The 13,561-nt window shown below is 44.5% G+C and overlaps 1 protein-coding gene across 5 annotated transcripts in view; it reads right to left on the bottom strand.

Moving 5' to 3' along the window:
- The window catches only part of LOC310833628 (calpain-1 catalytic subunit), a 56,729-nt gene that overhangs the window by 1,796 nt on the left and 41,372 nt on the right, over positions 1 to 13,561 (bottom strand). For 2 of the 5 annotated variants that reach the window (XR_014558852.1, XR_014558853.1), the window contains exons 18-23: positions 9,377 to 9,445; positions 8,482 to 8,560; positions 7,674 to 7,790; positions 6,314 to 6,372; positions 2,655 to 5,556; positions 579 to 720 (exon numbers count right to left, since the gene is read on the bottom strand). Coding sequence is in view for 2 of the 5 variants with exons in the window: in XM_083716278.1 (XP_083572404.1) it covers positions 5,530 to 5,556; positions 6,314 to 6,372; positions 7,674 to 7,790; positions 8,482 to 8,560; positions 9,377 to 9,445 (351 nt within the window). In the remaining 3 variants the exon portion in view is untranslated. Of the gene's footprint in view, positions 1 to 578; positions 721 to 2,540; positions 5,557 to 6,313; positions 6,373 to 7,673; positions 7,791 to 8,481; positions 8,561 to 9,376; positions 9,446 to 13,561 lie in introns of those variants that run through there. The other 3 variants (XM_083716278.1, XM_083716279.1, XR_014558854.1) reach the window with 2 other exon arrangements.

Below are 13,561 nucleotides of genomic sequence, written 5' to 3'. Positions count from 1 at the left end.
GGCTTCCTAGCCCTGCTGGCGGCACCAGTTTCTCAGCGCGCCCCAGAGGGAATGTGGAAAGTTAAAACGATGGCTCCAAACTCCCCAACACTCCTGGACTGAGGGGCAAGATAATGGCACAGCAGTGGGGCCTTGTCGCAAGTGGGGACCTTAGTAGCTGCTTTAAAGATGCTATGTGCTACCAGGCTTGTGAGCTCATGGAGATGAAGGATCAGCAGAGAGAGATAAAGGCAGGGAGAGATGGGCTAGCCCTTCCTCAAATGCTAATTCTGGGGTGATGTAGCCAGTCAGATGGGTGGGGTATAAAAAATAAATTATTCGTATTAATTATATTATTAGGATGCATACCATCGTCCTAGTTCTCCGCCTCAGCTTCAACCTGCTTCTGTTTAACTGCTTTAACTGCTTTGGAATTCTCTGGCGTCTCCAGGGAAACTGGAACCCAGGCATTGTGACACAAATGGCTGCAAATCCCAGGAAACCAAACAGGGATCCTCCGGTTTGAGGGTCAAAGTAAACTCTGCCAGCGGTCTGTTTAACTTTGGCCCACAAGGCCATTTTTCCACAATCACACTCACCTGGTCCATGCTAGATGATGAATTGGGCAAGAGTTTTGGATCCATCTTGAGTTAGCTGCATAGACTCAGTATCTGGTCACTGTTTGCTTTCTCCAACTCCACCGATTCCCTCTCTGTGGGTGAACGTCCCTTTCCTGATAGGCTGGGGGAACCAGATGCTACATATTTTATTTTTTTATTTTATTTTATTTTAAATTTTTTATTTTCTATACCACTTTATATTTTTAATAATTGAAATTGAATAATTGAATTGAAATACTTTATTGTCACTTGTACAACTTGCATACAGTGAGATTACATGAACACCCTCCACTCAACTCTCTTAGTCTTAATTCCCCTCGTTTACTGACGCACACCCACCAAACCCAAAAGTAAGTTGCCCTGTTGTTATCTTTTCATTCAGCAGCCTAATAGCCCAGGAATCAAAGCTGTTCTTTACCCTGTTGGTGTGACTAATCATGCTTCTATATCTTCTGCCCAAGGGCAGGAGATCAAGAAAGTGCTGGCCAGGGTGTGAATCTTTCCTAAGAATTTTCCTCACTCTCCTGAGGCTACGTTCTTCCGCTATTTCATCCAGCGGATTCATGGGACAGCCCATAATAGCTTGTGCTGTATTCACCACCCTCTGTAGGCACTTCCTATCAGTTGATGCCAAACCAGCATACCACACCGTGATGCAGTATGAAAGGACACTTTCTATTGTGGACCGGTAGACGGAGATCATCAAATGTTGATTGACATTGTTCTTCCGCAATACTCTGAGATGGAGTCTCTGTTGGGCTTTCTTAACCACCTGGGTTGTATTTATTTTCCAAGTAAGGTCTTCAATGAGATAAATTCAATGAGATAAATTCCTGTTGGGCTTTCTTAACCACCTGGGTTGTATTTATTTTCCAAGTAAGGTCTTCAATGAGATAAATTCCTAGGAATTTAAAGGAAGAGCCTCTCTCCACACAGCCCTCCCTGAGGTACAGCAGGGCTAGTTCTCTCTTCCTCCCAAAGTCCAACACCATCTCCTTGTCTTGCTGATATTAATGAAAATCTCTAAGCGGTTTACAGCATATTAAATAAACAAAACAATAAAGCAATAACCCACTGATGTTCCTCCGGTCTTATGAGGAGCCTCTTTCTAGGGCTGGCGAGTCTGGGCCCTGCCCCCTAGGCCAGGTGGAAAGGGCCTTGCAGGGAGCGGCCTTCACGCCTCACAGCCGGGCGAAGGTTGTGGTTTTGAAGGGACAAGATACCCAAATCCTGTCTGAAATCACCCCAGGCTTCAATAATCACCCCAGGCCTCAAAACTGTCCAAAACTCCTTTTGTCTTCTAAAAATCCAAAACAGCTTTTCTCTGCTTATTCTCACAAGATGCTGTGGCAAAAGGCAAAATGTTACTTTTAAAGGCTAATGAATAGGCTCTGTCATTGCCAAGAATACTCAGGCCTGAGAACGAATCTTATCTCATTCGGTTGCAACAAATCTGAACATGCTGAACCACTCTCATTCCCCTTTCCTGGGAAGGGTGCCAAGAGTCCACAATAGTCCCAAGACAGCTTTCTGTTCATGCTCAGAGGAACTCATGGGCAGGACTCCTGAGGGAGGAGAAAGGAGGAGGGAACTGGAAAGGGGTATATATGCTTGTGCACATGACTGTGAACTTGGTGCAGGCTTTTTGTGACTTATCACACTTGCTCCTTCTACCAGTTCATGGATGGTAGAAATAAAACCTTTTTCTCCGAACTATTCCTTGAGTGTCTGTTGACTCCCACTTCCTTTTCCCAGGCACAATATTTTTCCCACCTGAGGACAAAGCCTCCTAAGGCTACAGTTTAAGGTTTAAGGCCCACCCTATTCTTCCGACTGTAAATTGTTCTAACTTATTCCAAGGTTGTATTTTTATATTGTTGTAACCTCCCCTCGAACCGTGTGGTGAAGGAATGAAACTTAACAAAAAACAGCCCAAACCAATAGGGACTCAAGCATCTTGCTTTAATAATAGCACTTCTTTTTTCCTTTTTTTTTTTTTGGCAATAAAACAAGTCTGTTTCTACAATACAAAACAAAAAGATTAAACAGTAGTACCCAGTTGCATCATAGGAGTGTAAAATAATCCCTGATAACGGAATCTTCCGGCACAATTACAGAAGCAAACATCACCTCAGAAGTCTCCCATTTGGGTACCTCAAGGGAGATGTGAAACAGCCTCGGAGGGGAGTGAGGGGGCTTCTGCAGCACCTCAGGCGGCTTTCTGGGATCAAGTGTGAAGTGAGTGGGGGAGTAAGGGGCATTCAGCTGCTGCAGCCTAGAGGCCCCAATTCACCCCAAACCGGCCTCTGGGTGAGGAGAATTCTGCCCCTCAGGCCTCGAGGTCAGGCATTGGAATGCTCAAAGAAGCTTCCAGAGACAGGAAGCAGCCTGCCCAACTGTTGGCCAAACAGGATTGCCAATCATTTTGTGCCTGACCCTATTTGATTTCCAAGGGTCAGTTCCTTATCCATATCATACCTATGGGACCGCCTCTCCTGGTATGCCCCATGGAGGACCTTAAGGTCCATAAATAGCAACACCCAAGAGGTCCCGGGCCCTAAGGAAGTTAGATTAGCCTCAACCAGAGCCAGGGCCTTTTCAACACTGGCTCCGGCCTGGTGGAACGCTCTGCCTCATGAGACCAGGGCCCTGCGGGATCTGATTTCTTTCCGCAGGGGCTGTAAGACAGAGTTGTTCTGCCTGGCCTTTGGCTTAGAACCAGTTTGATTCCCTCCCCCTCTTTCTTTTTCCTTTCTCCTCCCGTGTAGAGGCTGCATCCTAATGTTTTAATGTTGTATTTTAATTTTGTTTTTTAAATTGTATTTTAATCAACTTGCTTTCATTATTGGTTGTTAGCCGCCCTGAGGCCAGTCTTGGCTGGGGAGGGTGGGGTATGAATTTATTATTATTATTATTATTATTATTATTATTATTATTATTATTATTATTATTATTATCCTGGGGATGGCGGACCCGTAGCCCCCCAGGCATTGCAGGGTTATCAATTTCCCATTCGAGAAAGGCACCCTCTAGGCAGGACAACAGTCAGAGAGGAGCAAGGCTGGCACAGGCAACTTCTCGAGATGTCAGTGATGTGAAGCTGTGGGTGCCAAAAGGCAGGCACCAGTGAGGGAAAGGGAGCCCCTTGGGCGAGTGGAAAATATGGGGCTGGAAAAAGGGGATGAAGTCCTTGCAGCCAGATACAGATTGGAAGATAGGAAGCCACCCTATGGCGGAGCCAGACCATTGAACCATGTAGTTCTCTTTCCTCTCTCTACCTGGAGATGCTGAGGATTGAACTGCAGAACTTGCCACTGAAAGGCAGTCCTCCCCTTAAAAATAAGATTCAGTCCAATTGCTTCTGAATAAAGGGCTGATAAAAGCAGGGAGATCAGAAGCAGCTTTACACCAAACCAGACATTTGGTTTACTTAGCTCTGTATTGTCTACACTGACTGGCAGTTGCTCTCCAGGATTCCAGATTGTGTTCTCTCCTATGTCTACCTGGAGATGCCAGGGATTGAAAGCTCAGGTTTCCCCCATGTAGACACAGGCCTTTGCCCATCTGAAGAAGGAGCCCTGCAAAGTCCCCTGTCAGGTCTCAGTCCATACTTGCCAAACTTTGTATTTTCCAAATAATAAAAAAAAACAGAGGTCAAAACAGTTACAGAAGTGGGAATATTTCTTTGGCACTGATGCAAATATGTTTCAAAAACAGATGGCATCTCACTGGCAAATAGTGAAATACCAGTGGGCAAATCTGAGGCCAAATGCACACTGCATTTATAAAGCACTCTTTATAAAACTCCCCCAATAATCCTGGGAACTGTAGTTTGTCGAGAGTGCTGAGGGTACTACAGTTCCCAGAATTCCCTGGGAAGAGGGACTGATTTTAAAACTACTCTGGGAATGGTAGCTCTGTGAGGGGAGAGGGGTCTCATAACAGCACCCTCGACAAACTACAGCTCCCAGGATTCTTTGGGGGAAGCCATGGCTGTTGAATGTGTTTCAGGAGTGCTTTAAACGTATAGTACAAATACGGCCTGAGTGTAAGAAATATGGCAAATGAGTCGAAGGAAGTGTGGCCAACGGAGGGCTGAGATTTCCCAGCAAGCAGTGCTATGTTGCAGAGTGGCCATCGACCAGACGGCTACAGAAGCAAACTGGGAGGATTGAGCACACATCCAGCAATAGGGACAAAGAAGGAGAGACATCCATTTTTTAAAATTAAGGCATCAGGGCTCGCTCCCCCCCGCCGTGTGCCTCACGATGTTTGCTCACTATTTCAAAACAATGCTTCTGTGGGGCCAGCTCTCTGGCTGCCCCCCTTATCCTTTACATACATCTTAAGACAAAAAACCCCCAAAACTTGAGAGGAGGCCAACATCAGGACAAAGCCCTAAAAACTAACGAAAGCCAACAACTGGCCATCAAGAGGCAAGAGTTTTCCCAGAATGCACTGCCCACTCAGGGCTTTTCCACAGAGCCACCGTTGCTGCTCATGTTGGTGCTGTGATAAGCCCCCATTTTAAAGACAAGGAGCCTGAGGTCAAGTCAGGAAGGCCTCTTTTGTGCCAAGCTGTGCGGCAAGAGTCTCACTATGGATCGTTATTCAAAGCAAGAAGCAGCTTTGGAGGCAGCGCAGGATCTGAACAGCTTCCGAGGTCACAGGTGATGACCAGGCACGGCGGCAGGGAGGCAAGAGAGTCCACCTTGGCACGTGAGGCAAATATGAAGTGCTGTGTGTGTGTGTGTGTGTGTGTGTGTGTGTTTAAGCACGTGTCTGTTCCTTTATTTGAAGTGCAAGCAGTGAAAAAGCAAGAAGCGACCACATTGTGATGCAAGGCACTTGCAGGTAAAAAGAACGAAAGCACAAAAGATGTCCAAGGAGAAGGGCCAGACAGCCATGCAGGGATGGTGCCGTTTCTTCTTCAGGCAAACATGGTTAGTTGTATCCACTGCAGTGCAGGAGAGAGAGATAAAAAGGGGGATAGAGGAGAAATTCAGTTCAGGTCACCGTCAAAAGCAAATCTACCTAATTCACGCTTTCTGAAACAACGCATAAACTGAAACATAGACCCATCCTTCAAAATCTGCACTTCTCCAAATTTTGCAATAATGCGTACAAAAATGCATACATAGGCTGCAATACAATGCACAATCACATTGGGGAACACTGCATGTAAGTAAATGTGTATATTAGGATAAATTATTGCAAAAATGCTGGTGGGTTTTCAGGAGGATTAAAAACATAGTAATTCAGAAACCCCCAATGTCATAATCGTTCCTCGTAGGAAAACATGTTCCACCCCCTCCATCATTTTTGTTGCTATTCACTGCACCTTTTTCAGATTTACAATAGCCTTTTTGAAGTTCCATGACCAGAACGGTACACGGTATCCCGAGTGAGATCTCACCAAATGTTTGTGTCACAGCATTATGACACTGGCAGTTTATTTTCATATATGTTTTTAGCTTACAAAAGTATAAAACATACCTCACAGTTTATCACAGATATATTCTTATTTGGACTTCCATCAGCACCTCTGATAATCCTCTGTCTTAATCACTTCTTATGCCTTTCTTAACTTAATATTGCCATTAAATCTTTTAACATATCATCTCTCTTTTTCCATTTTTACAATATTTCTAATATTACTCCACACAGAGCTTCTGACACTGGCAGTTTATTTTCAACGATCAGAGAGGCATTACCTTAACCAAGTCAAAGGTGACGATTCCATCCTTGTCTGAGTCTAGTGCTTGGAAAAACCCTGAAGAGAGAGATTGTGGGGTGAGTGGCAGAGTTGAGGGTGGGAATTAAAGCAAGATATTTCACTGCAGGACTTCTCTGGGTGGGAAACAAACCCAGATCAACCCTGTTGACTTCAGGGACAAGCTCTAAAGAACTGCGCCAGGAGGGTGGCATGCCCAAAGATGCACCAGGCTGCTGGCCTGCTTCCTCACCCATTTCAAGCTGCTATGGACAGAATTTAAGAGCAGCATGGGGAACATATTGCAACACTGCATGGTAATTTAAAATGTTGCTGGTGGTTTGCAAAGCCTTTAGGCACGCCTAAAGAAACCCTCTAGCCCTGGAGTAGAGCAGTGTTTCCCAACCGGTGTTCCGCGGCACACTAGTGTGCCGCGAGACTTTGCCTGGTGTGCCGTGGGAGGGAGGTGGGCTCCATGTGCTTAGAGCAACAGGCTGCCGCCCCAAGCCTCGCGCGCCCGACGGGAGCTCCTGCCGGGTGCGCAAGGCTTGCAGACACTCGCCCGAAGCACGGGGCACCCTCCGGAGGGCTCCGCGTGCTTCGGGCAACAGGCTGCCGCCCCAAGCCTCGCGCGCCCAGCGGGAGCTCCTGCCGGGCGCGCAGGGTTGCAGACACTCGCCCGAAGCACAGGGAGCCCTCCGTAGGGCTCCCTGTGCTTCGGGCAACAGGCTGCCGCCCCAAGCCTTGCCGCCTGGCAGGAGCTCCTGCCGGGCGCGCAGGGTTGCAGACACTCGCCCGAAGCACGGGGAGCCCTCCGTAGGGCTCCCTGTGCTTCGGGCAACAAGCTGCCGCCCCAAGCCTTGCGCGCCTGGCAGGAGCTCCTGCCGGGCGCGCAGGGTTGCAGACACTCGCCGGAAGCACGGGGCACCCTCCGTAGGGGTCCCTGTGCTTCGGGCAACAGGCTGCCGCCCCAAGCGGCATATAGTCAATATAGGCACAGAGTTAATTTTTTAAACATTTTCTAATGGTGGTGTGCCTCGAGATTTTTTTCATGAAACAAGTGTGCCTTTGCCCAAAAAAGGTTGGGAAACACTGGAGTAGAGCACTGGGGCATGTAAAGCCAACAGCTTTCTAAACTCCAAGGCCAACACTACTACTACTCCTTTGCCTCCTTTGACTTCTGGGAGAACCCCAAAGAGGGAAGAAGTGATGCAGACAATACAGCCTCCACCAGTCCTCAATAGCTATGGGGTCCTGGGGGTTGGGCAAGGGGGCTTTGCCCATGCCCTCCATAGGCAGACTAAAACAACCTGGTCACACGTCGAAATATGAAACGGCCACCCTATGAAAAGGGCACTCACGGAACATGGTTTCAAGTCGCACTAAGCAGCAGACAAAATTGTCAAAGTCGATAGCCAGATCAGGTTCAGCGTAGCGGGTGATGATTAGCTCATACAGTTTCTTGTTCAGCTTGAAGCCTGGGCAAGAGAAAGAAAGAGCAAATACATTTCATTCAGCAGCTGGGTGGCTTTCTTAAAAACACAACAGAGTCTCCCACTTTTGAGGTAAGCCAAGGGACTGTGAGCAATTCAGACAGCTGTGTGCTTTGAAATCCAGCAGTTTAGATTAGACCTTAGTGGGGAACCTGTGGTCCTCCAGACTCTGCAGGATTCCAACTCCCATCACCACTAAACTATGGCCATACCAGTTGGGGCTGATGGGAGCTGAGAGTTGAAGAACATCTGGAGGGCATCCAATTTCCCAGTCCTGAGACACTTGTAATACAAAACTTATATGGCAGCTGTATCTCCACTATCCCACTTGACTGGGTGCTGAGCAGGAAAGACAAGAGTCACAAGGGTCTTTCTCACAGGACCTGAACTGCCCATTTGTCTACATCATTCATGCACAGCTTCCAGTTACAATTAATGAGGAAAGGGCAAAGGAACTGGATATGTTAAAGAAGACAAGAAGGGTCCTGTTAGATCAGGCCAAAGGCTCATCTTACTCCAACATCCTGTTCCCACAGCGGCCAACCACCCAGGATCCCCGGCTGTTAGCTGGGCTTCTTGATTCTGATTGATGACTTGGTTTTAATTCCACCTTGAGGACTAGTTCAGTTGAGAGGCTGCCTAGAAAACTGAATGCAATTAAAAAGGGGCAGATCACCTGCAGCCTCCAGAGCCATCCGCATCTCGTAGGCACTCATGCTCCCCGACTTGTCCAAATCGAACTTCCTAAAGACTGCCTTAAAAGATAACAAAGAGAAAAGGAGATAAGATGCCCCCCCAAAAGGTATCAACAGTGAACCCAGCAGCTGAGCTCCAAGAACCTAAGGTGTCCAGAGGAAAAAATAAATTATGAGTTCCAAGGCTCCAGTAAGAACCCATCAATTCATAGTCACTAGAGGGAGATCCAGAAAGGATCACTAAACTGCAAACTCTCCAGACTTAAGTCCCATCTAGAGGGAAGAGATTTCAGAACCAGATTCAAAATTCCTTAACATGCTCAAATTATGATACTGGACATCAACATTCACATTTCAGAATCAAATGGATGTCAAATTACAAAGTTTGATTGTTTGGGCTCTCTCCATAGATATGTTCCAATTTTTTTGAATCAAGGCAGTTCCTGTGCAAAATTTACTAAATACTGATGCATGTCAAGCTATCAGATACATATCTGCAAAATATTGTTTGCATATCAGAAAACTATTAAGCAGAATTCCCCAGCTTTTCCCTGCAAATAACAAAAGTAATTATAATTCCATTTAGCTATCCTGGTTTGCGGGGGGTGGGGAATCATGTAACCAAGAGAATATTTGTGAAATATTTGGACTGGAGAGTTTTGTGCACCAAACCATGGGGAATCTGTGGACCTCTAGCTGTTGTTGGACTATAGCTCCCATCATTCCTGACCACTGTCTATGCAGTGTGAGACTGATGGGAGCTGGACTCCACAATATCTGGGCAGAGGTCCCCACCACTTACCCACCCCACTGTAGTCACATTTGTGTGGGTTTTTTTTTTACCCATAAATGGCTTTGATGACACTGTGAGCTTACCAAATAGCTCCTGATTTTGGTCCAAAGGATGTTGAACTCTACCAATCCAAGTTTCCCATTTCCATCTCTCTGATCAAGGAAGCGGACGTTAAGGAGACACTGCTGTCAAAATGCCACCGTCGCCTCCTTCCACCATCACCTCCCCTCCCCCGCCAATACCATACTCCCAAAAAATTAGTTTGTTGAATGCTTGCAGGCATATAGCTTAGGCAGAGGTTAAACTACGTCCAGCCTTCACATAGCGTTCATCCTGATTCGTTAGGGGGAAGGTTATAAGACAATCAACATGTGTCCTGATTCACTTGCGAGGCACTGTGTCTGTCTTCCCACAAGTCGTTCATTCATGCCAGTGCTCCAGTGGCTGCCAATACATTACTGGGCCACATTCAAGGTTTTTGCATTAATTTACAAGGCCCTGAGTAACTTGGGTCCAGGATAGTTTAAGGGTTTCCTGACCTGTTATATCCTTGTCTGATCACTGAGATCTTTGGGGGAGTCTCTGCTGCTGGTCCCCCACACGAGGGCTCAGATGCATGGCTCACGACTGTTAGAAGCCATGCATGGAGTGTTGTGGGTTCAAGCCTGCATAAGTCCTTCCTGATTGAGATTAGATGGGTCCCCTCTTTGCTGAATTTCCAGTGCATGACAAGAACTTATCCCAGTAGGCATTTTAAGGCAGTGTTTGGCTTTATGGTGAATTTTTATCACTTTATTCTCTGTTAGGTTCATTTTTACGTGCACCACTTAGAAACACTAATGATTATGTGCCCACTTGACCTCTTCGATTGATGGAATTGCAACTTTTGCAGATTCCCCATAATACCCACTCTGCATCTGGAAGAACTCAATCATTTAGTGTGCCAGTACTGAGACTTTGGAACTCCCTGCCAATTGATAATAGGCAGGTCCCCTCACTGTGCCTTGAACAGACATTTGTATTTAGACAAGCCTCACCATATGTTTAGAAAGTTTGTGTGTTTTTAATTTGTTTTAGTCTTTTTTATTGTGGTTTTAATTTTCTGTTTGTTTTATTTTTTTTTTTTTTAAATATTTTTATTGCTTTTTAGAAATACAGAAAAAAGAATAAAGAGTGGTTATAAGAAGATAGGGTATAGGTAACGTGTTTCCATAATCTTTTTCCTTCTATTCTATAGGACTTCCCCACATCCTCCGAACCCTGCGTTCTCTGTCTTATAAAACATCAGCAATTTGTTAACTTATTTCAAAACTTATTGTAACTTCCATTTTATCATGTTCCCTATTTTCAATTTTACTGTCGCTCGATTCTTATATGTTTTATATTAAACACAATAAAGTTATTTCATTATTTTACCTCTGAATTCTTGTGTCTTAATTTTCATTCCAATAACTTACATTTGCTGAAGCTAGAATTTCCTGAAAGGTGCATTTTTTTTTTTTTTTAACATTCATACAACTTATAGTGTTTTTTCAAATAGTCCTTAAACTTTTCCCAATCCTCCTCAGTTGTTTCTTCTCCCGCGTCTCGGATTCTGCCAGTCATTTCAGCCAGTTCCATATAGTCCATCAACTGCGATTGCCATTCCTCCAGCGTGGGTAAATCTTGTATCTTCCAGTATTTTGCAATCAGGATCCTTGCTGCTGTGGTAGCATACATAAAAAAGGTTCTGTCCTTCTTAAGCACTCTCTGGTCCACCATGCCCAGAAGGAAGGCCTCTGGTTTTTTAGGTAAGGTAAATCTCAATACCTTTTTTAGTTCATTATGGATCATTTCCCAGAAGGCCTTCACTTTCGGGCAGGTCCACCAGAGATGGAAAAATGTCCCTTCCGCCTCTCCACATTTCCAACATTTGTTGTCAGACAGATGATATATCTTGGCTAACTTGACTGGGGTCATGTACCACCGGTATACCATTTTCATAATATTTTCCTTCAAGGCAGTACATGCCGTGAATTTCAAACCGGTGTTCCATAACCTTTCCCAGTCTGCAAACATAATGTTATGCCCCACATCCTGAGCCCATTTTATCATAGCGGATTTGACTGTCTCATCCTGTGTATTCCACTTAAGCAGCAAGTTATACATTCTCGAAAGTAGTTTACTTTTTGGCTCTAACAATTCAGTCTCTAATTTCGATTTTTCCACCTGGAATCCAACTTTTTTATCTATTTTAAATACCTCTTGAATTTGCGCATAGTGCAACCAATCTCGTACCTTAGTTTTCAATTTCTCCAAACTTAGCAACCTCCAATTGTCTCCAGTTTTTTCAATTATTTCCCAATATTTAGGCCAATGGGCCTCCATGTTAGGTCTCTTACGTGCCTTGGCCTCCACCGGTGAGAGCCACCTCGGAGTTTTACTCTCCAATAAGTCTTTGTATTTTATCCAGACCCTCCAAATTGCTCTTCTGACAATATGGTTTTTAAACAGTTTGTGCACTTTGACCTTGTCATACCACAAATATGCATGCCACCCAAACGCATTGTCAAACCCTTCCAGATCCAGGACATCAGTGTTCTCCAATAAGATCCAATCTTTCAACCAGCAGAAGGCTGCAGATTCATAATATAGCCTCAAGTCTGGCAGGGCAAATCCCCCTCTTTCTTTCGCATCAGTTAATATTTTAAACTTTATTCGGGGCTTTTTGCCCTGCCAAACAAACTTAGAAATATCCCTCTGCCACTTTCCAAAACATTCCACCTTGTCCACGATCTGTAGGGCCTGAAACAGAAATAACATTTTCGGCAATACATTCATCTTTACAGCAGCTATTCGGCCTAACAAGGAAAGTTTCAGTCTTGACCATATATCCAAATCTCTTTTGATTTCTAACCAGCATTTCTCATAGTTATCTTTAAACAAATTCAAATTTTTGGAGGTCAAGTACACCCCTAGGTATTTTACTTTTTTAACCACATTCAGCTCCGTTTCTTTAGAGAACTCATCTGTTTCTGTAACTGACAAATTTTTTGCTAAAACCTTGGTTTTTTGCTTATTTAACTTAAACCCCGCCACCCGACCAAAATCAGAAATTAATTCTAACACTCTTTTAGTGCTGGAGACTGGTTCCTGAAGTGTTAATACCACGTCATCTGCGAATGCTTTCAATTTATATTGTTTCACTCCGACCTCAATCCCCTGGACCAACCGGTCCTTTCTAATCATATTTAGCAACACCTCCAGGACTGAAATAAACAATAGGGGGGATAGGGGGCACCCCTGGCGTGTCCCTTTTTCAATTTTAAACTCCTCTGTCACCACATTGTTTACTATCAATTTAGCTTTTTGTTCTGTATAGATTGCTTCTATACCATTTTCAAACCCCGGCCCCACTCCCATCCCTTCCAAATTTTTCTTCATAAACATCCAAGAAATATTATCAAAGGCCTTCTCTGCATCCACAAAAATCAAAACCGCTCTGGTATTCAGATTTGTTTGTAGAAGTTCCAAAATGTCAATAATGTTTCTTGTGTTGTCAAACAAATGCCTACCAGGGAGAAAGCCAGCCTGGTCTCCGTGAATCACTTCATTTAATACTTTTTTAAGTCTATTTGCCAAAATATCTGCAAAAATTTTATAATCCACATTTAGGAGTGAGATGGGGCGGTAGTTCTTAAGTTGGGTCTTTTCAGTCTCTGATTTAGGTACCAATGTGATGAAAGCTTCTTTCCACGTTTCCGGTGCCCTCCCTCCCTCCATTATCTGGTTGCAAACCTCCATCAAAGGTTGTATCAAATAGTCCTTTAAAACTTTATAATATTTGGAGGTTAAGCCGTCCGGGCCTGGGGATTTGCCAAGTTGAAGATTTTGAATGGCACTTTCAATTTCTTGCTGTGTAATATTACAGTTCAGGTTTGTTCTCATTTCCAGGGGTATTTTTTGTAATCCATTAGTTTTTAGAAATTGATCCACCTCTGAGGCTTTTTGCGGCCCTTGTGTATAAAGTTCTTTGAAGTACCTCTGGAAGCACTTTCTAATTTCCTCGGGTTTCTGAACCATTCTCCCTTCGATCTCTAGATTTGTAACCGTATTAAGCTTTTGTCTCTTTTTCAACTGCCAAGCTAGCAGTTTCCCACACTTATTCGCCGATTCGAAGGATCTTTGTTTCATTTGTTTAATTTTCCATTCCACCTCTTGATTTATCAGTTTTGAATATTGCGCCTGGAAAAATTTCACTTCTCTTAACACGTCCTTCGACTTAGGCC

The sequence above is a fragment of the Podarcis gaigeae genome (genome assembly GCF_964106915.1).
Source record: "Podarcis gaigeae genome assembly, chromosome: 16".
Lineage (NCBI taxonomy): Eukaryota > Metazoa > Chordata > Lepidosauria > Squamata > Lacertidae > Podarcis > Podarcis gaigeae.
The sequence above is the reverse complement of the archived record's forward strand: the minus strand, read 5'-3'. Positions and strand labels throughout refer to the sequence as shown.